We start from the raw sequence: 24,519 nt of genomic DNA, 5'->3' as shown, positions 1-24,519 counted from the left end.
GCCCTGCAGGGACACAAGAGGTTCATTGAGTCCCTAGATTCAATCCCGGCTCTACAGCAGAGGCCGCTTCCTAGGAAAGACTGCGCTGGGGCCCCACTCAGGTCATCTGTCCTCAGAGTCCCTTTTACTTCTTTCATGAAGCATTGCTTTCTCTTATAATTCGTTATTATGGGTTTAATATTATATTTGATCAATATCCTTCTTTGGTACCAGACTGAAAGCCCCATAGAGTGGGATGGCTTCTGGCTTTTCTCTGCCTGGTGCCTAGGACAGAGCCTGGCTGATCACAGGTGCTCAATCAATGTGAGTCAAAAAAAAGCATGACGAGTAAACGAAGAGCCAGTGGGTCCAGGGCTGTGCGGAGGGACAGCCCATGTCAGCAACTGAGTGCTACCCTGGCAACCCTGAGTGCTACCCTGGCAACCATGTTCACAACGAACCTCCAAGGAGTCAGTATTAAATGTCCAAGGGGCAGTTGCCTTCATCCTTATGGATAACTGCATGCCTAAATTGTGGAATAATTAATAATAACTAACAATATTATTTATCTAATATTATAATAATGAATGATATTATTATTCCATAACAACTAATTACAAAATAGCCATAGTACAGAGTAACAATGTCTATAAAGAAGAAGAGTGAAAGAAGTATAAGGTAACTATATCATCCACTTGTAGCATCTAATGAATAAATGAAACAATTTAAGCTCTGCAGACAAAAAAAAAAAAAAAAAAAAAAGACAATACCAAGTTATATAGTTCCAGCCACTTTCACACATTTTCCTCAAGGGCATTTGACTCAGGAGAGAAGAAGCAGACTTGCCCTCAGTGGGTTCAGGCAGCCTCTCACCTCTTGTCTGATGGATTCTTTCATAGGACATGGCCCAGAAATACAAGTTAACTACTTTACCTGTTATTCAACTGAAGAAAAAAAAAAAAAGATTTTTCCCAGGACTGCAGGAAAAACTGGCTACATTGGACTTAACAGTAGGTAGTATTGGGTCCAACAAATTCCTCAGGAATTTTCCAAGGCAATTTGGACTCTATCCCATTTTCTCCTTTTGCTGGGACTTTAAAATCTAACTACTAGGTGAGATTCAGCCCCACTGCACTTCCTGAGCCTAAGGTGGTGATTACGGACGATCCAATATTTAGGCTGATGTAGGCAGTGCCTTGGGAGAAGGGGGGTTTGGGTCCACCCTGTCCACCAGGATGAAATGAATATCTCAGCGTAAGACAGAATCCAGGAACCAAAGAGGAGTCAGGAGCCTGGTCCACGGGAGGCTTGAGGGGCCCCTCGTGCGCCTCCAGTGGTGGATTTTCACAGGTTTGATTCAAATCAAGTAAACGGGCTGTGAACTAAGACGGCTGCATCCACAACGCTTAACTCTTAGGACTGAGGATCGAGACCATCTGTGTCAATGCAACTTAGGTATTTCTTCCAGGAAGTTATTGTAAACCAATAAAGAACTCTGCTGTTCACGGCAGGAAATTCCTACGAAACAATTTGTCCTGGCACAGTTTGCTCACCTGGGAAAACAGCTTGCTGATCAATGGTTTACTCGCCAAGATTCCCTTTAAGGCCCTCGTCTTGCTGTATCCACCCGTCCTGAACTATATTACGTCACAAACTTTGCTGAAACCCAGTCGATTCTCTGCCTTGAGCAGCACAGCTTAAAGGGTTTGGGCCTGGACCTCTAAACCCTACAAAAATGCCTCCTGACCTTAGACACCAATAGGCCTGTGCCCTGGCGATGCCCTCCTTGACAGCAGTTGCTTGAATGAACTTGGCTTTGCTTTACCAACAGCCTCTTCGGATGGATTTTTTTGAGCCCACAACGGACAGAATAAATCAGGTTTGGCCTCTTGGAAACAGGAAGCATATAAATGCTATGACTAGCCTATGACAGATTTCAAATGCACATTTCACCTCCACTTCCCTCCTCTTTTACATGATTCGGTATTTTCCGAATTTTCTACCATGAGTTTGCATTATTTTGAGGGTGAGTGAGAGGGTGCAAAGCAAACACCATAAGAAGAAAATCAATTCCCATGTGTACATTAGAAACGATTGTCAGGTCTTAATTTAACACACACACACACACACACACACACACACACACACACACACACAGAGAGAGTATATAAAATACCCATTGAGCAGCTCATCTCATTAAGCTAGCAAGGTCTCCCATTGACATCAAAAGGCATGTAGAAAAGTGGTCCAGTTTTAATCAGGCTGCCTTGGTTCTCTCAGGCCTCTGGGGTGTTGATAAAATACACCAGCAAAAACATTCAGTCAGTTTAGGTAAGGCCCAGGGATCTGTGTGTAGTTCTCTTTTTTTAATGAGCACTTAAGTGATTCACAGAATCAAGCCAAGTGTAAAAGCACAGGAGCCTACAACCGACTCACTAGAATGCCAAGTCCAGCTTCCATCAAAAACCGTCCAGATGAAAAAGGACCAGGTTGGCAGTTGACAAAGAAAGAATGCCTCAACTGTCTCGCTCAGGTGGCATCTCCCCATGCCTGGGTCCTGGGCCTGTCTGGAAGCACAGTGACTCACAAAAGCCCCGATCTCCTGTAACATCTGGGAATAGCTCACAGCTGGGCTCAGGCAGGGTCCCTAGCCAGAGCTGGCTCAGAAAGCAGGCTTCCCTCACCGTTCTCTGCAGCCCTGCAGCTCTCTGTGCAGCCAGCACAGGGAGTGAGATGCCCATTAGCAACCCCAATCAAGGCCTCCTTTTACCTTAAAGAAGCTTCCTCGCTTCTCCGTACTGCGGGCGCCCATGGTCCAAGCTGACATTTCCTGCGGCAAGGCTCTACTGCACGCCTGGGACTCCTGAAGGTAGAGACATTTGTAATGGTTAGTCCAGCCTGTAGGAAATTCCTTTCTAAGCCACAGAACACTCACAACAACAGTCCTGCCAAGATCTTTTTCCATCAACAACAGAGTGCCATTTTATTTCCCACCAAAGCCCTTCCATCTCCTTTCAGGCTGATTTCCTGCTACAGACAGCACAGTTCCTAGACTCAGCCCCACCTCGCTGCCCCCCCCCCCCCCCCCCGCCTGCTCCTCCAGCTGACGCCGAAGCCCCCTGGGGCTGCGGAAAGCATAATGATTGCTCTGTGTGTTTGCTTGACCTCACGCTCAAGTCCTAAAGGGACAATGTTAGATGTCACTGTAATCTGCTCCAAAGCTCATGGACTTAATGTGGCTGATCACAGAAGGCCAGCGGAAGAGTGAGGGCCTGCATGTCCCAGGAAATCCTGCAGGAATGGGATGAGGTCATTATGAGCTTGGCTGGCCCTCTCCCTCCGGCAAGGTCAACACAAGGGCACTGAGAATAAATCCCTCTATTTTCTCCAAAGAAATCAAAGACTGGGATGAAATACTGTGTCTCTGTTTTCAGAGATCAGTTTGTGTAAGAAACAGCTCCAGGATAACTGGGGAAGAGGGGAGTGGACTTTGGAATGTGGAGAGGAATTTAAGGGTATGATATGATTCTGAATCACAACTGTGGCTATTTGAGCTTGGAATTTCCCTCGCTGGAGCGTCAAAATGCAATCATCTTCCCTCCTGGCTGCAACGCCTTCCATGTCCCCTTGTAAATAAAACACCGCCCCCCCCCCCCCCCGGCCCCACGCAGCTGGCCCCGCCCCGGCCAGCATGCATGGAGAGGATACCTGGGGGAGCATCCCCGAACCGTCCTCCTGGACCAGCAGCAATTATGAAACCATCCTCCCGCTCACATAACTTGCACAAGATGTGGCTGGTCCTAACCACAACCAGCCTGGTGGAAGGACGATAAAGGAAACATTAAATGAAAACACGTCTGGGGATCGTAAAAGGGGTTCAGCTGCAGGAGGAGAGCGGGAAGGCACCAAAACCACAGGAGCCGCTGCCAGTTTGCTGAGGCTCTTTCATTGTTAGCTGGGGAACACAAAGGCAGCAGCATTCAAGGGCATTTCAACAAGTGGAAAAGTAGAATGACTTTGCAGAGAACTGCATACGTTAGGAAGCAAGGATCTCTGGAGACAGGCACATTTCTGCCCCGAGATCAGCCCCTCCCTTCACATCCGTGGTGGGCTATGATGACCCGTGGAATTCCATCTCGGAAAATAAGAACGCAGCACACGCCCACCCCTCCTCTGGGGCCGTCACCTATGTTAGTCATTTCTCCGTGGTTCGGTCCCTTTAAAGGTTCAGAGGTATCTTCCCTGTGATTCTTCTCACTGGGAACCCCATTGGGATGAAGGTCAACCTTCCAAAAGCCTCCTGAGAGGACTGGTGAGCTTTCTATTGTGATTCTGCTGACTCTGAGATTCACATGCTTGGGCTTAGCTGCTGAATGCAGCCCCAGCCCCAAGCCCTTTGAAGTTCATCATTTATCAGCGAAGTCCACGGATTGGAGCGACTCCAGCAGGAAAATACAGTGCTGTCTTCAGAGCAAGGGGCAGAACCACAACCACACTGTAACCCTGGGGAACAAATGATTAACTGTTTCAACCCAGAAGCACACAAATAAAAAAGCACACTTCTTGAAACCAAGACTAATGCCTGTAATTCTTTTTCTTCCAGACGCTTTCTCGGCAAGGAATTTGACATGGCATAGCAGTGAAGGAACAGCCTGGGGAGAGCCAAGCCGTTCATTCCTCATCCAGACCTAAGTCCCTTTGTTTTGTTCAGAAATTTTCCGATGAGTCAGGACAGGGAGGGAATTTTGCCTATAACAACGGAGCAGTCTGGATTCCGCACGTTTACTACGTTAATTAGCTGCCTGAAAACTGCACACGAACACTTCCACCTCAAGTGGTCCTCAAGGAAACATCCAATTTGGATTCTGTGTGAGACCGGCAGATCCATCACATTTCTTCCAGAGGATGCAGGTTGCATCCCCGCTTCTTCAGAAGGCTGCTCCAGGATAGAGATGAGAGCAGGTGACAAAGACAGGCGGCCAAGGGCCATGGCAGGCCCTTCCCGCAGAATGAAATCCAAGTGGGCAGAACATCACACATTGTTCTAGTTCTTAAAAATAAAGTTCTTAAGGGCCCCAAAGAAGTTTGGGTTTCAGGTCTTTCCTGTTGTAGCAATAGTCCTTCCCAAAGCATAGCCTCTGACACCCCAATTCAACACAGACAGACACTTAATACAATTTATAAGGAGACTTTCTTTCCACCTGTGGTTCCTACCCTTCCCCCCAAAGGGTTAGGTTACACCGGTAGTTTCATCCTAAAACCACCCCCAGTAACAGGCTGGACCAAAAAACAGAAAAGGTACCGTAGTTGGAGAGGCTGTCAAATTCCTCCAGACTTATACGGTGGAAGCTTGCTTCTTGCCTGGTTTCCCTGAACGGCGGAGCGGATTCTCGAAAAAGGAGCCTAGCACATCCAGTGGATCATTCCAGATGCTAGCTGAAAGCTAGCAAAAAAAAAAAAAAAGAGAGAGAGAGAAAAAAAAGCCCTAATGGGACTAAAGGACACTGCAAGCACTTTGGAGCTGCCAAGCCTTTTCAATAACAGCACTGAAGGAATGTAAACGAAGCTGGTCCCTGCAGTCCGGCTAAAGGACAAAGGCAGGAAGCGAATGTTCCTGACTCTCCCCCCAACACCGGGCTCGGTCACTTTGGAGGGAGGCTCGCAGTGGCTTCCATGTGGCCCCAAGAGCGAGTGCTGAGGTGAAGTCTGTCCTGAGATTTCAGCATCCAGGACTCACTGAGTCGTCCGGCTGGGTGCCAGGCTGCGTGGACTGCTGCTGAGCAGGATGGCTCCCGGCCGGCCTTCCAGCCCATTCCGCTGGGAGCGCTGGGGCACCGCCACCTGGCGCTGGGCTGTGGGCTGGCCGACGGGACTGGAACACCCAGAGCCTGGTTTTCAGTTCACTGAGCCACGGAGCTAAGTCACTGGCAAAATTCCAGCTGTTGCTCGCAATTCCAGCTTGCCAAATCCGGGCAAGATAGGCTACATCTGAGATGGACCTTGTCCTCCTCCCCCGTCCACCCGGATTTATTTAATCAGCCTATACCCTTCCCATTCCATTCGCCTCAGGTCACAAGTGCAAACCCACAAAGCAGCAGTAGTAACACTGACATTGGCAACCATGACCCCCAAGTCTGATTAAAAGAGACTCGGCTTGTTCAAGTCACGGGGGTTCTCATCACCTGCTGCTGTGAAAGTCGGCCACAGAAGCTTTCTAATCACTGTGTTCTTCCTTCTTCTTTGTAGCAGTTGAATAAAGCGAGGCAAAGCGGACTTTACTTCTTGGTAAACAAGAGCTCATAATCATTTTACAGCCAAACTGACTGAAGTAAAAGAAAGTGACTCACCCCCGGGGACCTGTCAGGTCGAGGTCAGTCCTGAGACAGGCATGTCACCTTTTTGCCTGGTTCCTTGAGTGGCTCCGAGGATGGCAGGTCCTCCCTCTTTTGAATGCTTTTCGTTTTTACTAAGAGGTAAAAGCCAGTGGGGCGGTTCTGTGTCTGGATCCAGGCAAGGTCTCTGAATATTTCCATGATTATCTTTGTATGACCACGGATTTTACAAGTTGAATAGAAAATCTCTATTCCAGCCTCTGCCTTGACAATTCAAGTTATGTAAATTTAAAATTTGTTCTTTGAGCATCTTGTATCACTGCCCAGCACTGATTATCTCTCAATCGTTAAACTTTTTAAAGTATTTTTAAGATCATAAACATTTTTCATTGAAAAGAGAACTAATTTGTGGGAAGTAAGAAATCAGAAGCAAAGAACTGTATTCCCAGGCCCCTTCCTCGATAACTGCTTTTAAATAGAATTAGGAACAATGCTCTTTGTCTTGACTTTCACAAGAGTAGCCAAGGATAATAAAATAATTTTTCTTCTTTTTTTAGGAAGGTGCTCACAGGTGAGACTGTGCATTTCCGCCGCTCACAGGATTGGCCTGTAACAAAGTCCGGGGGGGTCCATCCCTTTCGTCCTTGGAAAACAGATGTCTCACAGAGACGCTGCAGAAGCTTTGCTGCTGCCCACGAAGCCCAGGTGTGGATGTCTCCACCAAAGGCAATGACCGTGCCCTGGACATAGGTGGGCAGCTCTGCTGTTGGAAGTTCCCCCTTCCCTCGGATGGGAAACTGCCTCTCTTACCTCCCACCCGATGCCCTCATTTTACCCCTCCGGCCATCCAAGAGTTAGCCTCCCGCCTCCTTCTCCTTGCCTCTTGTCCCTGCAGGGCGACAGCTTCTCAGGCCTCAGGGCTGCTGCACTCTGCCCGCCTGGAACAGGGCTGAGAAGGGAGGGGGGTGACCCCCCAAGGTCATTCTCAGAAGTATGTGTCTTTTAACCTCCTCACTTGAAAAGCACCACGTAGTCAGTGGTCACACCTGGCACTCATGCGCAGACACCACACGTACAATGAAGAAGCCCCATAAGCCGCATCGGCCCTGAACCCGAAGGACACCACGGAGGGAAGTCACACCCTCCAGGGCTCCCCCAGGTTTACTGTCAATGTGTGAGCACCTGAGTTTAGAGCTTTGCTTCCCAAAGCTCTCTGGCCACGATGGTAAAAGGGTCTACATTGGTGGTTAATTTTTTATTTTATTTTATTATTATTTTTGCGGTACCTAGGCCTCTCACTGTTGTGGCCTCTCCCGTTGCAGAGCACAGGCTCCGGACGTGCAGGCCCAGCGGCCATGGCTCACGGGCCCAGCCGCTCCACGGCATGTGGGCTCTTCCCGGACCGGGGCACAAACCCGTGTCCCCTGCATCGGCAGGCGGACTCTCAACCACTGCGCCACCAGGGAAGCCCCTGGTGGTTAATTTTAACTAGAGGTTTATAACCTGGTGGCTCTTGGATGGACTCTACACTGCAGATACAATAGATGAAGTAACACACTTTGTAACAGTTTGAATAAACAGTCTCCAGAGACCCTGAGTCAAAAATTCATGTCCCAGTCGTTTATGAGAGGTGACTTCAGGACACACTGGTCGGGCAGAGGGTATGGGACACAGGGGAGGAAAGGCAGCAGTATAAAGGGCATCACCAAGCAAGCAATCAACGTGGGTGACTGGGTTGGGAACTCTGAGAGCCAGTGTAGACCATGGCTCAGGTGGTCCCAACTGAGGGGTATTTTTCGGACTCCCCCCAGGGGGCCTTGGGTCACCAGCACCTCCAACGTATCCCTGGTGCCGGCAAAGTGGGCTCTTGGGGCCGAAGAGAGCCCTTGGGCAAAGCTGGCAGTTGGAAGTCAGGCTACCATGCGTGGAAATGCCAAACACCCAAGGGATACCGGAAGGTCTTGACAGTGCCTAATACACCTGGTGACTCAAAAAAATCAGGACATTTTGCCTAAAATGTGGGTGTCTAGCTTCTCTGTCACAGTGAGCTGTCATCCCAGCATGGCCATGGCTAGCTGGCTTGGAGGGTTCTCTCTGGCTGGGATGTGAGCTCCTCCAGTTCAACAGAGCCCACAGGTTTGCTCTCTGTACCCAGACACCCTGCCTGACCTACCACACCCCTCGTAAAGCACCTGCCATGCCCAGCTCCTGCCTGATGTGCAGAGGGCGGTGATTCTGCCCATTCGGTTCTCTCAGCTGACTGGTGACCCAGTGATGTCATATGACCCAGGCTAGTAATTCACTGGCTGTTCTCAGATGAGGGAGAACCTTCTGAGCTGAGAGTCACAGGGTACGTGCTTACCCATGAAAGCTGGATCGTGAGCCACATGCCAGCTTAACTGATAAGGAGCAGATACCCTGAGTGAGAAGATATGAGAAGCCTTTGGACCACGGTGGGGGGGGGGGATGGGGGAGAGGAGAGTCTTGAATCTCAGCCTCAGGCTGATGGCTTTGTACTTCCCACCAGGCCTGGCAGTGCCAGGGTCCAGGGCATCTTGTATCCTGACAATAAGGGTCCTCTCTCTTGAGCAGGTGGATAGATGTATATTCCCTTCCATCAAATATGCTTTGACCAGAAGAGCTTCAGAAAGATGACCATGAGTTCTCCAAAGCAAGTAGAACTTCAAGCTATTTATCATCATCTTATCAAATGCTGAATTCAAAGATCTTGGGGGAACTCTCCTACACTGTTGGTAGGAATGTAAATTGGTGCAGCCACTGTGGAGAACAGTACGGAAGTTCCTTAAAAAACTAAAAATACAGTTACCATATGATCCAGCAATCCCATGCCTGGGCACATATCCAGAAAAGATGAAAATTCCAGTTCAAAAAGACACATGCATCCCTATGCTCATAAGCACTATTTACAATAGCCAAGACATGGAAGCAACCTAAATTTCCATTGACAGATGAGTGGATAAAGAAGATGTGGTGTGTGTGTGTGTGTGTACACACACACACACACACACACAATGGAATACTACTCGGCCATAAAAAAGAATGAAATGATGCCACTGGCAGCAACATGGATGGACCTAGAGATTATCATACTAAGTGAAGTAAGCCAGATAAAGACAAGATATCACATGATATCACTTATATGTGGAATCTAAAATATGACACAATGAACTTATTTACAAAACAAATAGATTCACAGACACAGAAAACAAACTTATGGTTACCAAAGGAGGGGGGAGGGATAAATTAATCCACAAATTATCTGTGGATTAACAGATATACGCTACTATATATAAAATAGATAACCAACAAGGACCGGCTGTACAGCACAGGGAACTATATTCAACATCTTGTAATAACCTAAAATGGAAAAGAATCTGAAGAAGAACATAACTGAATCACTTTGCTGTACACCTAAAACTAACACAACATTGTACATCAACTATGCTTCAATTAAAAAAGCAAAGATCTTGGAATAAAGCACACACTGATAAAGGAAAAGCTCCATTAAACCAGAACAGAACTTGCAGATGTCTCCATTGGTGGGGGTTTCCTAAGTGAATATGAGAGAGGGAGGCCTTTGGACCATCCGAGGGAAGATGCTTCAGTTGGGGGGTGAGGAGGACGAGCAAAAGGCACATTTCCCCCTCTGCTATCACGATTCCAAAGGTGTGTGTGGGCTCTGCTGCCTGGGTGTATCTCTTCTCTTTAAAAAAATTAAGTTTCTGAGACTTCCCTGGCAGTTCAGTGGTTAGGACTCCGTGCTTCCACTGCAGGGGGCACGGGCTCCATCCCTGGTCAGGGAACTAAGATCCGGCAAGCTGAGCGGTGAGGTCAAAGAAAAAAAAAATTTAAGTTTCTGACTTAAAAGAAATGGAATTGAGTCAGCCTTTCTGATAAGAGTTGTGGACTGTTGTAAAGATGTTTTTACCTTATTTTAATCTAGTCTCTGTCTTCAAGGAAGTTTTAAGTCAGTGCTTAATAAGCACATATATTTTCATTGGAATTATACCAATATGGATCATTTTCATGGAGAAAATATTTTCTGGAGCAAACTCCATTAAGCCATCTTAATTCCTTAATCAGTTTCTTATACAGTGCAGACAACTGTTTAAAACTTTCTTCTGTCCTATTTTAATTTTGTACCTTCTTTTCTAACATAAGAAATTAAAGCTATTGAATATTCTGTGTTTTATTCCAAAAGCTTTATAGTTTTAGCTTTTTTTTAAAAATTATTTTATTTTATTTTATTTTTGGCTGTGTTGGGTCTTTGCTGCTGTATGCAGGCTGTCTCTAGTTGTGGTGAGCGGGGGCTACTCTTCGTTGTGGTGCTCTGGCTTCTCATTGTGGTGGCTTCTCTTGTTGGGAGCACGGGCTCTAGGTGCGCGGGCTTCAGTAGTCGTGGCTCGTGGGCTCTAGAGCACAGGCTCAGTAGTTGTGGCGCATGGGCTTAGTTGCTTCGCAGCAGGTGGGATCTTCCCGGACCAGGGCTTGAACCTGTGCCCCTGCATTGGCAGGCAGATTCTTAACCACTGTGCCACCAGGGAAGCCCCTATAGTTTTAGCTTTAATGCATAGATCTATGGTCCATCTCAAATTAATTTTTGTGTATGGTGTAAAGCAGGTTTTTTTTTCTTCTTCTTCTTTTTTTTTTTTTATCTGTGATTGCCTTTCTCTTTGGAAAGCAGGGGTTTTAAAGTCCTTATTTTTCCATATGGATACCCATTTAACTTTACATTTATGGAAACTAGTTTTTAGGGAATTCTGTTCCTTGTAAACTTTATATCAGAGCTGTGATTGATCGAACAGAATTTTGTCTTCATGAAATGCTACTGATTAAAGTTCCTGCCCTGTAAGGTGGCTGTGGTTATTCTCATTATTTCTATGAAGTTGTCCCAATTTTCCTGTGTTAAATTTTGAATATATATTTTGCAAGATTATTTGATGCTTCTGTAAAATCTTAGTCAATAACAAACATGACTGTGCAGTTTTAGCTGTTGTCACGTTTTCGTCGACCAGCATAAGATATTTCTCAGACCAAGTACTTTTCACTTTCAAAAATTACAAACAAATGTAACATCAGGTTTGGATCTATCACAAACTATGTTCAGTGCAGCTTTATCTATTTCATTATGAATTGGCTACATTACTGAATATTTTGTATTTCTTAGAAGATCAGTGAGAAAAGTGAAAGTGATTCTCCTCAGGGCCTCTGAGAGTACTCAAGCAATACACCAGCGAAGGAAATTGGGTCATTTGCAGAGACGTGGATGGACCTAGAGAGTGTCATACAGACTGAAGTAAGTCTGAAACAGAAAGCAAATATATAATAATGCATATATGTGGAATCTAGAAAAATGGTATAGATGATCTTATTTGCAAAGCAGAAACAGAGACACAGACTTAGAGAACAAATATATGGATACCAAGGGGGGAAGGGGTGGGAGGGAGGAATTGGGGGACTAGGATTGACACATATACATTATTGATACTATGTATAAAATAGACAACTGATGGGAACATACTGTATAGCACAGGGAACTCCACCTAATGCACTGTGGTAACCTAAATGGGAGGGAAGTCCAAAAGGGAGGGGATATCTGTATGTGTATGGCTGATTCATTTTGTTGTGCAGTGGAGGCTAACACAACATTGTAAAGCAACCATACTCCAATAAAAATTAATATAAAAAAGGAATACCCCAGCAATGGGTTATTATAATTCCAAACTCCATACCCTTTATTCTTTTAATATTTTTTGGTTTGTTTAGTAACAACCTATGTCATTAGCTGACAAAAGAGTAAAGAACATACACCAAGTCCAAACGGCTATAGAAAAATGTCCTCTTTAACAGAGCATATCTCATGTTCAGCGTTCTTACTGAAATGAAATAAAATGAAATAAAACAGTCCCAGGTTAAAATGTCATGACAACCACCTCTATGAAGGAAAAAAAAAACCGACGACATCATCACTATGTAATAAACTAGGGTGGAGAATGCCTGGAATGTCATGGACTAATTCGCTTCTGTCTCCTTCATTTTGATCCTGCACATGCTGACATCTTTCCAAACTTTCCACTTCATCATTAGAATATTTATCCTCCCCTTTAATCAGTGATATGCTGGAAAATGTTGAACAACTGGCTTCCTGGAGAATAAAAGCTCCAAGTTTTAGCATTTGCCTACTTCGTCGGGTAAATACTCCCATCGGGGCCAATTTCAAGCTACCAACGTGACAGCGGTGGGCTTGTAGAATTCACGAAAATTTAACAATCAGCTCTAGTGAGCAGAGACAACTGGCTCCAGCTCCCACTGCACCCACTTCACCCATTCTCCACCACAAGGTCTCTGAAGAGGTTGCTTTTATTTGATCCTTCATACATGGAAGTCATACAAGAGAGCAAAAGTAAGAAACGGGATCTCCAGACTGAAACCAGTGTTTGCTCCATGAAACCACATTATTTGTCCCTATTAAGACATGAAATATTTCTAGCTATCACCTTCACCACGTTAAATGGTACCATCAGGAACACTGAAGGAAGCCATATGCTCAGTCTGTTATTTTAGATTTAGAAGGTGCCATGTTTTTTTTGTTGTTGTTGTTGTTTTTGCGGTACGTGGGCCTCTCACTGTTGTGGCCTCTCCCATTGCGGAGCACAGGCTCCGGACGCGCAGGCCCAGCGGCCACGGCTCACGGGCCCAGCCGCTCTGCGGCACGTGGGATCCTCCCAGACCGGGGCACGAACCCGTGTCCCCTGCATCGACAGGCGGACTCTCAACCACTGCACCACCAGGGAAGCCCCCAGAAGGTGCCATGTTTTAAAGGTTGAAGAAGAGAAGAGCTTCGTTTAGCCCACAGACACTGGGAATTCACATGCCTTATTCAGAGTAGTCTCTCCAGCATCTTACCCAGTGCCTGGCACGTATGTGCTCAATAAGTGTTGGAAAAGTAAGTGCGTGAGATTTTACACACACGTCATTGAGGCTGAAAGGGAGGGTTTTAAAGGAATGGTTTCATGCAAGCAGAAGACGATAGGAAGAACACAGCTTCAGGAACGACAAGGCAAGCTCAAATGCCAGGAACATTTATTCCATGCTGTCGACCCACACAACGTGCTGGAAGAAACATTCTTTATACCACCTTGAAACATAAGCACATTGGCTTACGGAGCCCATGTGTTCTCCCTGTGACTGGATTTTTCCTGTGGAGTCTGTGATCTGGAAGCCTCTCCTCTCTCTATAACATACAGACCCACTGTTCTCTCTGCATCCTCAGCCACTCATGTTCCTCAGCTCTTTCATTTCTGCATCAACAGAATCCTCAAGAGGTCTCCAGGTGTGTGTCCAAGCTAGCACAGCTTCACTTGAGACCACAAATCAAAAGAAATCCACAGAAAAGATGCCAAACTCCCAATGAAACATAACTAACCGAGCAAGTGGGCTTCTCCGTGTGTTTGTGCATGCACTTGCATCATGTGTTACGGGGATTAGACCCTTAAAATTCCCATCCTGGCTCTTAGGAAGTGGGCTGGAGAACAGCTGAGCCTCCTCTGGAGATACCCTCCTTCTAAGCCCGCAGATTCCACATGGGATGCTAAGCAGAAGCGCACCGTCCAACACCAAAGTAACGAAATACCACGATACCTTCTGTACAGAGTAAGTGCCCTATTAACATGTATTAATACTATCTCACAGCCAGAATCCGTGTTATCAAGGGAGGTACATATAGGTATAAACAGTTGCTCTCCAAAATAATTTATTATTTTATGTGTCTGCAAAAGAGTCATGGAGACCCACAGAGGTCAGTAAGGTTCTCAGTGATGTCTGCTGCCATCGCCAAAAAGGTGGTTTTTGTCTGAAATTGTGCCTCCGAAGTTCAGGCGTGTTTAAAAAGTCTGTCTCTCAGCTGGCCAAGGGCACTTGCAGCTTTTGCTGGGAGAGACAAGCACAGACGACTGGGGCATTTCACAAATCCAGTTTCATGTTACTCAGTTTAGCACAAGCTACAAATATCAAACAGTTTCTGCAGGCTGTGCAGGCTGTCTTTAAAGCTCAGGGCTTTCCTCGCAATGGTCTACCCCTCCATTCCTCTTGGTCAGGTGTCTGACCCATGCTTAGGGCACGGAGGCCAGACAGGCAGGCACAGTTAGCGTGGAGGCCAAGGGGGCAGGGAGGCAGCTGGATCACCCTTTTCCATCGGGAGTACTGGTGGGTGGGGACACACTCACATCTGAGGAGAGAACTTTGGGTCATAATGACAGCGTTGGGGTCAGAGTTATGGAAAATCAAAGGCAATAGGATCAAATGGACTCATGGATGGATGGTCTGAGTGGACAGGGCAGTCAATGTGCCATTGACCTTGTCCGGGCTCTCATGCCTTCAAGGGCATGCTGGGCAGACAGCAGTATTTTCAGGGCAAGAGGACAAATGGAGACTCAGATACTTTATGTCTGAATTTTTTAAAGTTATACATCAAGACAACAAGATGTTAACTAAAACGTGTTCTGTTCTTCTATCATGACAAATTGAAATTATAAGGACTTGGAAAGCCTGGTTGCAATTTAAAATGTTCAGACTCTTCAGTATTCTGTGTTGATTGTGGGGACATGGGCCATCCTGAACCTACTCCCTGGCTTGTCACCCTTCTTTTCCCTGGAACAGCTTGGTGGACACCTCAGCCTTCCTGTCCAAGCCCTGTCCATCTCACATTCCCTCCCAAACCCTCAGCCTATGGAAATGTACTAACTACGTCTCCAGAAGCGCAGCCAGCCCTCGGGCGGAGGGATGTGGGGGAAGTCTGCACAGGCAGGGCAAGCAGGTGTGGGGCGTGAGGACAGGGATTCCAAGGAACGTGTATCTGAAGCAAGAGGCATCGGGGGATGCGGGCTCTGGGTCAGCACAGCCTTTGACCCTGTAGACTTCTCCTTCCATGGGGAGGGATGAGGCTAGAGTGGGGCTAAGGACACTACCAGAGGGCAGACTGGGTCATCCTACAGCCCAGGAAAGGATGGACACGGGTTCCACCACCGCTTCGGGGCTTCTCCCACCCTCACCTGACCTTCATTTGCAGGTGTGTAAGGCTCAGTCCCAAGTGACCTGAGTTACACCCTTGCGGCACTTGGAGAAAACAGACAAGCTTGGATTCAACAGCCCTAAGGCCTCCTAATCTCTCTCCAGCTTCTAATTCCAGGTTTACAAGGTCATGTTCTCTCCTTCAAAGCAGCCCAGCCATCGTGCTTCTCCTCTGCCTTCTCTCCTTCCCCAGCTATTCTGAAACACTGTAGCCCCTTCACTCTGGGGCTACCACCCTGGGCTCCTCCCCCAATCCCGTCTTCATCCTAAACCAGCTGTCATTCCCCTCCCAGCATCCTCACTGTCGAGGTCCAAACGCTCCCGGTACGCACTGACAAATACCTCTGCCTTGTGTCTGAGATCAAGGCCCTATATGCACACTTGCTTAGGGGCTGGGGATATTCTATGACCCTCTGTAATCAGCTTCTACTGACCTCGAGTTACTGTAGATAACAGAGCACTGGATAACATGCCTGAGAATCCACCCCGAGCTGCTTATCTTGGTAAAACAAGGCCTCCCTCTCTTTGGGTGGGTCCCCAACAAAGGGGAAGATTAGAAGTGAATGCTTTCTTCTTCCTGAAGGCCTTCTCCTTTTGCTTTTCTCCAAAAGGCCGAAAGTGTTTTCGTCAAAGCCGGGAAGATAGTCTATGTCTGCTTCAAAGCAGGGCCAAACCAGGCTTCTCACAGTCCCCTTTGGCCTAACCCAGATCGGTAGGGGGAGGTGTCTGGCTATACCAGAGCTATTGTCCCAACGCTGTCAGAACAGCGACCCAGTTGGTGTGTGGTATTTTGATCTACAGAGGGATTTTACCCGTACAGCCTCATCTCACCTGTCTGCTATGGCATCACAGGCTCCTCCATCTACAAACACGAGGCTCCCCTACAGCCGGAAGCTTCTATTTTAACCGAGGCTTCTCCAGGGACCCTGTTCTCAGCGCTCGAGTGCTTCCTTTTTCTTCCTGCTCCCTTTTTTGTTTTTATTTATATTTATTTATTTATTTATTTTATGGCTGTGTTGGGTCTTCGTTTCTGTGCCAGGGCTTTCTCTAGTTGCGGCGAGCAGGGCCACTCTTCATCGCGGTGCGTGGGCCTCTCACTGTCGCGGCCTCTCTTGTTGCGGAGCACAGGCTCCAGAGGCGCAGGCTCAGTAGTTGTGGCTCACGGGCCCAGCTGCTCTGCGGTATGTGGGATCTTCCCGGACCGGGACTCGAACCCGTGTCCCCTGCATTGGCAGGCAGATTCTCAACCACTGCGCCACCAGGGAAGCCCCTGCTCCCTATCTTTGATTATTTTCTATCCCTCTATGATTTCACTGAGGTGTACAAGGAGAGTGAACAGAAGACAATCATTAACTGGCAGGCCCACGCGTGATTTCTGGATCACAGCCCTTTTTTTTGTCTGCTTCCAATTTAGGGGGAAAAAAAAGCAAAACCAAACCCAAAAGTGTTTGTTGGGTCCTCTTACTCCTCCCCCACCTCCTTTTCTGAACTCAGAAAGATCTGCCCACAAAAAATGACAAAAAGAAGTGCTCCTTTTTGGTTTCTGTCTCTGAAACGCTGACTTTCCGCTCGGCATTCCTTTCCCCTGAAGTCCGTGCCCCTGCTCTTAACGACAACAGCAGGCTTGAATTCCCGCTTCACTGCTCCCATCAATCACCCCCAGTCCTGCGGGGTCTCTTGTCCAAACCTCGGTCATCTTCCTCCCCACTCCCCACATCCGCTCAGGCCCTGGACCGAGGCATCCTCAGTGTTTGGGGCATCTTGTTGCCATCTGTGGTCCCCACTGTGCGTCTGCTACCCCTCATCCCGCGGGTCCACCTCAAGGGAACGGCCCTGTCCAGCATCCCGCTTCCTGTTGCTGCACTGCAGCCCTTTTTTAGGAACCTAATGTCCATGTTCCCTGGGTGAGTATTCACGGCCCCTTTTCAATCTGTTTCCAGCCTGATGTTCCAACCTCAGCAGTGATGTGCGTGCAGACCGGCCCTGCCCCCTCCAGAATGGAGCCCCCACAAGAGTGGGGAAGGAGGACATTCCAGACTGGCACCCCCATCCCCGTGGTGTTTCACACCGGACATTTGCACACTGTCACTTCCGGCCACACTGCAAACCTGGACCAGCAAGGTGACGCGGCCTAAGTGGGCAGCCGCGGGCAGGTGAGATTCTGAAGGCATGTGACACCTGGCGCAACGGCGATGCCTCCCCGGACCCGGCTCCCGGACCGCCAGGTCGGGCAGCTCCCAGACGCTGTCCTGTGCTATCTCCCGGGGTCCCCGTGAGATCAGGCTCTAGTCGCCCTAGGGTGGGAACTGGCTTGACGACACATCCCTTCCCCTTTCCTTTCTCACTTCACGTCCTGTGGCCAGAGGACAGGCTCAGAGCTCACGCAGAGATGTTGGCCGGGGTGAGCATCGCTGCCTAAACCTCACCCCTCTCTCCTTGCTCGGCCACCTTGTGACAAGTAACCAAAGGTTCTCTTTGCTGTGAGATCCAACTGCAGCCACAGGAGATCTGAACCTCGGTTTCCTCTGACTAGTTGTAATAAGAATCAGCCCAAAGCCATGCCTGCACTTCTTTTTGACTCTTTCTGGGCCTGTGAGCTCCAGGACCTTCCCTGCCCTCTTGTTAGGACAATTAGCCTGCTGCTTGTTTCTGCTCTGCTGAATGCCTCTTTATTTGTACTCTGTGACATGCTTTAATATGCTGCTTTTATGTATCCAAAGAGGTAACTGCTCTAACTTTCAGAGTTCTTGATTCTCGCCGTGCTGGTGTGAATGGAAGCTTCTGTGACGCCCACCAGTAATGCATCTGGGATGTCCTTGAAATATTAAAGTTTGGTCCTTAAAAAAACCCCTCCCCCCAAACTATCTGCACTTGAATCCTTATCTTAGAGTCTGCTTCTGGGGGCACCCAAACCAAGACAATCACAATCACAGACTCACACACACACACATGCACAACACACTTTAACGGCTGCTCCCCCTTCCCTGTGTCCTGTCCCCACTTTCCTGAGATCACCTCCCAGTTAATGACTTCTACACAAATGCTTGTCTCAGAGCCTGGTTTACTAGTTCTCTTAGGAATCCTGCTCCTTTGGTATGGAATTCACAATTAAAGGAAACATATTTGCCAATATAAAATCCAGAAAAAATACACAAACATATTTTGAATAAAATTTCTATGTCCCTGTGAATAACCACTATTCTTTGTGAGCATAACACACAATTTCCAGGCAAAAATGGAAACAAAAGACTTACTTTGCAAACTGTTGCAAGTTTGCTAAATTTGAAAGACTTATTTGCAAATAAGTTAAAATGTTATATTACTCAGTGCAACTAATGATAAATCTATTTTGGACTGAGGATGTAATTTGTATTACTAGAGAATCTCTTTTTTGTCTAGCCCTTGCAAAATAAATTCAAAGACTAAGAAGAGTCACCGGAGGACAAGTCCTCTCAGGATACCCATGCACTTTGGTCCAGTTCTGCTCAATTAGAGCTTTTAAGAAACTCCTCTGATTTTTCTCATCATAATCCCTTGCTTGTTTCCCCATGGTAATGAGCAATTAATCCCACAATATAAATAGGCCCTTGAATCAGTGAGGAGCTTTTATGTCGTAAGTAACAGAAAACCCAATTCAAATTGGCTTAAGAATAAACAGTCAAGTCTCCTTATAGATGGCACATTAATTGCAAGAGGAATGATAGTAATCAAACAGTGGAGAAACTAGACCACACCAGCACCAGGTGAGCAAGATGAATACCCCACTCAGGGCAGAGAGATGCTGTGTTCCTCCAGACTCCAGATGAACACAACATCAATTACAGGGTATCCCAACAGGAGGCAGGGAACCTGAAACAAGTCATAAGGAAACATCACATGAACTCGATAAAGGACTGGCCTGGAGTTTGCAAAAATATCAATGTCGTGAAGGACAAGGAAAGGCTGGGGAATCATTCCCAGATTAAAAGAGATTAAAGAGACCTGAACCTCCAAAAACACACGATGCTGGACTTAGAGAAAGAAACATGCTATAGAGCAGCAGTCCCAAACCTTTTTGGCACCAGGGAGTGGTTTCGTGGACAACAATTTTTCCACGGACTGGGGGGGCTGGGGGATGGTTTCGGGATGATTCAAGCACATTACATTTATTGTGCACTTTACTTCTATTATTATTACGTTGTAATATAGAATGAAATAATTATACACCTCACCATAATGCTCCGCCAGAGGCGGAGCCCAGGCGGTAATGTGAGCGATGGGGAGCGGCTGTAAATACAGATGAAGCTTCACTTGCTCACCCACCCACCACTCACCTCCTGCTGTGTGGCCCGTTCCTAACAGGCTGTGGAACGCTACTGGTCCATGGCCCGGGGGTTGGGGACCCCTGCTATAGAGGACGCAGTTGGGAAAATTGATTAAAATTGGTATCTGTGGTTTAGAGTAAACTATTTTTTTTTTTTTTTTTTTTTTTTGCTGTACGCGGGCCTCTCACTGCTGTGGCCTCTCCCGTTGCGGAGCACAGGCTCCGGACACACAGGCTCCGCGGCCATGGCTCGCGGGCCCAGCCGCTCCGTGGCATGTGGGATCTTCCAGGATCGGGGCACGAACCCGTGTCCCCTGCATCGGCAGGCGGACTCTCAACCACTGCGCCACCAGGGAAGCCCTAGAGTAAACTATTGTATCAACGATTAAGCTCCAGTCCTGGATGATGGGACTGCAGGGATGTGAAAGAAGGTCCCTGTTCTGAAGAACAACATACGGAAGTAGCACGTGCTCAAGGGGCGTGATGTCCGCTATCTGCTCTCAGTGGGTTCAGAGAGAATTCAGCCTGGGGATAAAATGGTACAAATTGGTGAATCCGCATCAGTGGTAAATGGGGGTTCTCTGAACCATTCTTGCAAATTTCTTGACGTTTGAAAGTATTTCAAAATCAAAACTTAAACAATCACTGAGCAGTGAAAGCGAATAGGGGACCCAGGGGGCCAAGCCAGTGGCTCCGTGACTTCAGCGAGGCCCTACTTCCCTGGCTTTCTTCTGTCTCCTGGTTCTGCCCTCCTGGGGTCAGCGCTGCCCGTCCTCAGAGTGGCCGGGGGTGAACGGGCTGGGTGGGGGGGCCCAGGCTTCCCACCCCCTCAGAAGGGCAAGTGAGGGCCTTGTTCTTCCGTCACGTTTGAGAAACCCTGCTCCAACACACAGAATCTAATCAGGACGCCCCTGGCACTCCGGGCATAAATTCCCTAAACCCTTTGATGCAGCAGATACCCCAGGTCTTCTCCAATTTCACTCGAACCTTCGTTCCCATTTCCGACACCCCCATGAGCCCACCCTCATCTGCCACCCCCCGACTCTCTGCAACAGCCCCTCTGTTTCAAATGTCCCCACCCCCCACCACTTGGTAAACACTTTCTGTCCCTCAAGACTCAGCTCGGGGAGCACCTCTTCTACGTGACCTTTCCCCGCCCCCCAACAAGGCCTTCCCTTTCCTGGTGTCCTCGGCCCCTCTGACAGCCTCCCACGATGTATGAGTCCATGTTTCTATTTGTTACCCACAGGCCTTATGCTTCTGGAGGGCAAAGCCCGGCTATGGTCTAAGGTTCAGAAAGTGCCCACATACCCACAAACCATGGATCCGAGCATCACGTCTGCCCTGCCGACACCATGTGCTCTCTGCCCAGTAAAAGTCTGTGGAATGATTTGCATAAGTGAATCTGTGAAAGCGCCTACAATAGTGCTAGACACTAAATAACTCACTAAAATAAACCATTACTCAATAAAATACATTTTAATTAGGTTGGGTATTTTACTCTGGGAAGGAAAATTACCATTATTCAAGCCACATGGAACCACTGAGAGACGCAAGATTTAGCCGAGATGTGGCCACTGCATATGTTCCAATTTCATGTTTTTCTCCGAGAGGCCACTGTCCCAGTCTGGGTCGGGCAATGCATGATGGGCAGCCCGGCTCCGGCTTAGGAGAAAGACTGTCTTCATTTCATACGGGAAAAAGGGAAATCTCAGAAAAGCCACAAATCACAAATATCACATCATCAAACGAGAACCGGGGGTGGGCAGCCACACTTAGCAATCATCCCGGTGGCCTGGTGGGTGTTGGCTCTTCATGCCCCAGGGGGCCCACGCCAGACACATGGACATGATGGCTTTGCAGCTCCTGCCACCGAGCAGAGTCCCTTTCTGGGGCACCAAAGTGCCTCACAGCTGAAAGAGCAGGCCCGCTCACCCAGCGAGATGACTTTTTCAGAGCAACTTTGGAGGCATCACCCTGAAAGATCAAAATAATCTCCGTTTGATTCATCCCTCATTTTTAGTCAGATCATGGCTCTCAAAAACCTCCCACTGGAGGACACAGCTGCAGCCCCCCATGCCTCCCGAAACTGGGCACGGAGGAGGATACAGCATGTCTTCTGGGCCCAAGAGCATGTGACCCGAATCCACTTGTCAGAAGCAATGGACAAACCAAACTGAGGGTCACTGCAAAAACAACTGGCCTGAGGTCTTCAGAAATGTCAGGGTCTTGAACGAGAAAGGCTGAAGACCCATTTCAGACTGAGGGAGAAAGGACAGATCTAAAAGGAAGTGACAAATAAATGCGACACATGATCCGGGACTGGATCTAAATCTAAAGAAAATTGCTCTAAGTGGCATTACTGGGATAACTGCTGTACGGGAATATGGACTGTATTGCATCAATGTTAAATTTCCTGAATTTGATAACTGTACTGTGGTGACATAAGAACGTCCTTGTTCTCAAGAAATAAACACTGAAGTGTTAAGTAGTACAGAGACTTGATGCATGCAATTGACTCTCAAAACCTCTAGGAAAAGGGCTGTGTGTGTGTGTGTGTGTGTGTGTGTGTGTATGTGTTTGTAGGAGAGAGAATGATAAAACAGATGTGGGAATACATTAAAAATTTATTAATCCAGGGCTTCCCTGGTGGTGCAGTGGCTGGGAATCCAACTGCCAGTGCAGGGGACACGAGTTCAAGCCCTGGTCCGGGAAGATCCCACATGCCACGGAGCAACTAAGCCCATGCACCACAGCTACTGAGCCTGTGCTCTAGAGCCTGCGAGCCACAACTACTGAGCCCGCGTGCCACAACAACTGAAGCCCGCACGCCTAGAGCCTGAGCTCCGCAACAAGAGGCCACTGTAATGAGAAGCCCGCTCACCGCAACGAAAAGTAGCCCCCACTCGCAGCAACTAGAGAAAGTCCGTGTGCAGCAACAAAGACCCAACGCAGCCAAAATAAATAAACTAAAAAAAAAAATTTATTAATCTGGGTAAATAAATGGCATACTAGTATTCTTTGTACTACACTTGCAACATGTATTAAGTTTGAAATTGCTTTAAAATCTGAAAGTACATTCCACTGCCTCGTTTTATAAAATAATATAAAATAAGATTTTTAGTGACAGTTTAATATTTTTGAACAGCTCACCATACAACACTGGAAAACATTCAATTAAACAGAGAGGGCGGGGCCTCCTGGTGGCGCAGTGGTTAAGAGTCCGCCTGCCGATGCAGGGGATACGGGTTCGTGCCCCGGTCTGGGAGGATCCCATATGCCGCGGAGCGGCTGGGCCCGTGAGCCATGGCCGCTGGGCCTGCGCATCCGGAGCCTGTGCTCCGCAACGGGAGAGGCCACAACAGTGAGAGGCCCGCATACCGCAAAAAAAAGAAAAAAAAAAAAACAGAGAGGGCGGGGGAAAGCTTTATTCCATCACTTATACAAAATAAGTTAGTCTGGCAGCACAATTTGATGGGTGAGTGGTTTTTAAAGGTTTGAAATTTGATATAAAATGCATTTGTGGGTGTGTGTTTTATTATTTCTTATGAAGTATTTCAGAGATGCAGAAAAGCTTTAAGATAGTATCACACACCTCACCACCCCTGAGCACTCCCTTCATTATATCCTCTTGTCCCTTTCAGAAGTTACCAGAATTCTCCTGTGGCTGTACCAATTTACATTCCCACCAACAGTGTACAAGGATAGAGGTTTCTCAAAAAGTTAAAAATAGAACTACCATATGACCCAGCAATTCCACTCCTGGATGTATATCCAAAAAAAAACCCCACACTAATTCAAAAAGATACATGCGCCCCAATGTTCATAGTGCATTATTTACAATTGCCAAGATATGGAAGTAACCTGAGTGTCCATCAACAGATGAATGGATAAAGAAGATGTGATATATATACACACACACACACACACACACACACACACACACAATGGAATCCTACTCAGCCATTAAAAAAAAAAAAAAAGAAAAGAAGAGAATGAGGGACTTCCCTGGTGGTGCAGCGGTTAAGAATCTGCCTACCAATGCAGGGGACATGGGTTCGAGCCCTAGTCCAGAAAGATCCCACATGCCACAGAGCAACTAAGCCTGTGAACCACAACTACTGAGCCTGCACTTTACAGCCTGCAAGCCACAATTACTGAAGCCCGTGTGCCACAACTACTGAAGCCCACGTGCCATAACTACTGAGCCTGTGCTCTACAACAAAAGAAGCCACCCCAATAAGAGGCCTGGACACCACAAAGAAGAACAGCCCACACTCTCCACAACTAGAGAAAGCCCACATGCAGCAACGGAGACACAACACAGCCAAAAATAAATAAATAAATTTAATTTAATTTAAAAAGAAACAAAATATATCTTAACCTGGGTGATGATAAAATGGGTATATATATGTGTGAATGGTATTTACATCTCTGAGGTGCACTTTAAGTTATGTATATTGCACCTCAATTAAAAAAAAAAGAGGGGGGAGACCTTCTAGATGGCAAGGGAGTAGGACGTGGAGATTACCTTCCTCCAGACAAATACATCAAAAATACATCTACATGTGGAACAACTCTTACAGAACACCTACTGAACGCTGGCAGAAGACCTCAGACTTCCCAAAAGGCAAGAGATTCACCACATACCTCATTAGGGCAAAAGAAAAAAGAAAAAACAGAGACAAAAGAATAGGGACAGGACCTGCACCAGTGGGAGGGAGCTGTGAAGGAGGAAACGTTTCCACACGCTAGGAAGCCCCTTTATTGGCAGAGACATGGGGTGGCGAGGGGGAAGCTTCGGAGCCACGGAGG

At 47.4% G+C, this 24,519-nt stretch overlaps 1 protein-coding gene across 3 annotated transcripts in view; it reads right to left on the bottom strand.

Annotated features, from left to right (window-relative positions):
- Window positions 1-24,519, bottom strand: part of RIN2 (Ras and Rab interactor 2) — a 229,459-nt gene that overhangs the window by 101,225 nt on the left and 103,715 nt on the right. The window contains exons 1-3 of one of the 3 annotated variants that reach the window (XM_060120206.1): window positions 5,282-5,767; window positions 3,688-3,794; window positions 2,750-2,842 (exon numbers count right to left, since the gene is read on the bottom strand). In XM_060120206.1, coding sequence (XP_059976189.1) covers window positions 2,750-2,842; window positions 3,688-3,699 — 105 coding nt within the window. In that variant the 5' untranslated portion in view covers window positions 3,700-3,794; window positions 5,282-5,767. Of the gene's footprint in view, window positions 1-2,749; window positions 2,843-3,687; window positions 3,795-5,281; window positions 5,768-24,519 lie in introns of those variants that run through there. The other 2 variants (XM_060120208.1, XM_060120207.1) reach the window with 2 other exon arrangements.

This window comes from Mesoplodon densirostris, chromosome 16 (assembly GCF_025265405.1).
Source record: "Mesoplodon densirostris isolate mMesDen1 chromosome 16, mMesDen1 primary haplotype, whole genome shotgun sequence".
In the NCBI taxonomy this organism is placed as follows: Eukaryota; Metazoa; Chordata; class Mammalia; order Artiodactyla; family Ziphiidae; genus Mesoplodon; species Mesoplodon densirostris.
Note: the sequence above shows the minus strand (reverse complement) of the source record. Positions and strands in the feature narration are given on the sequence as shown.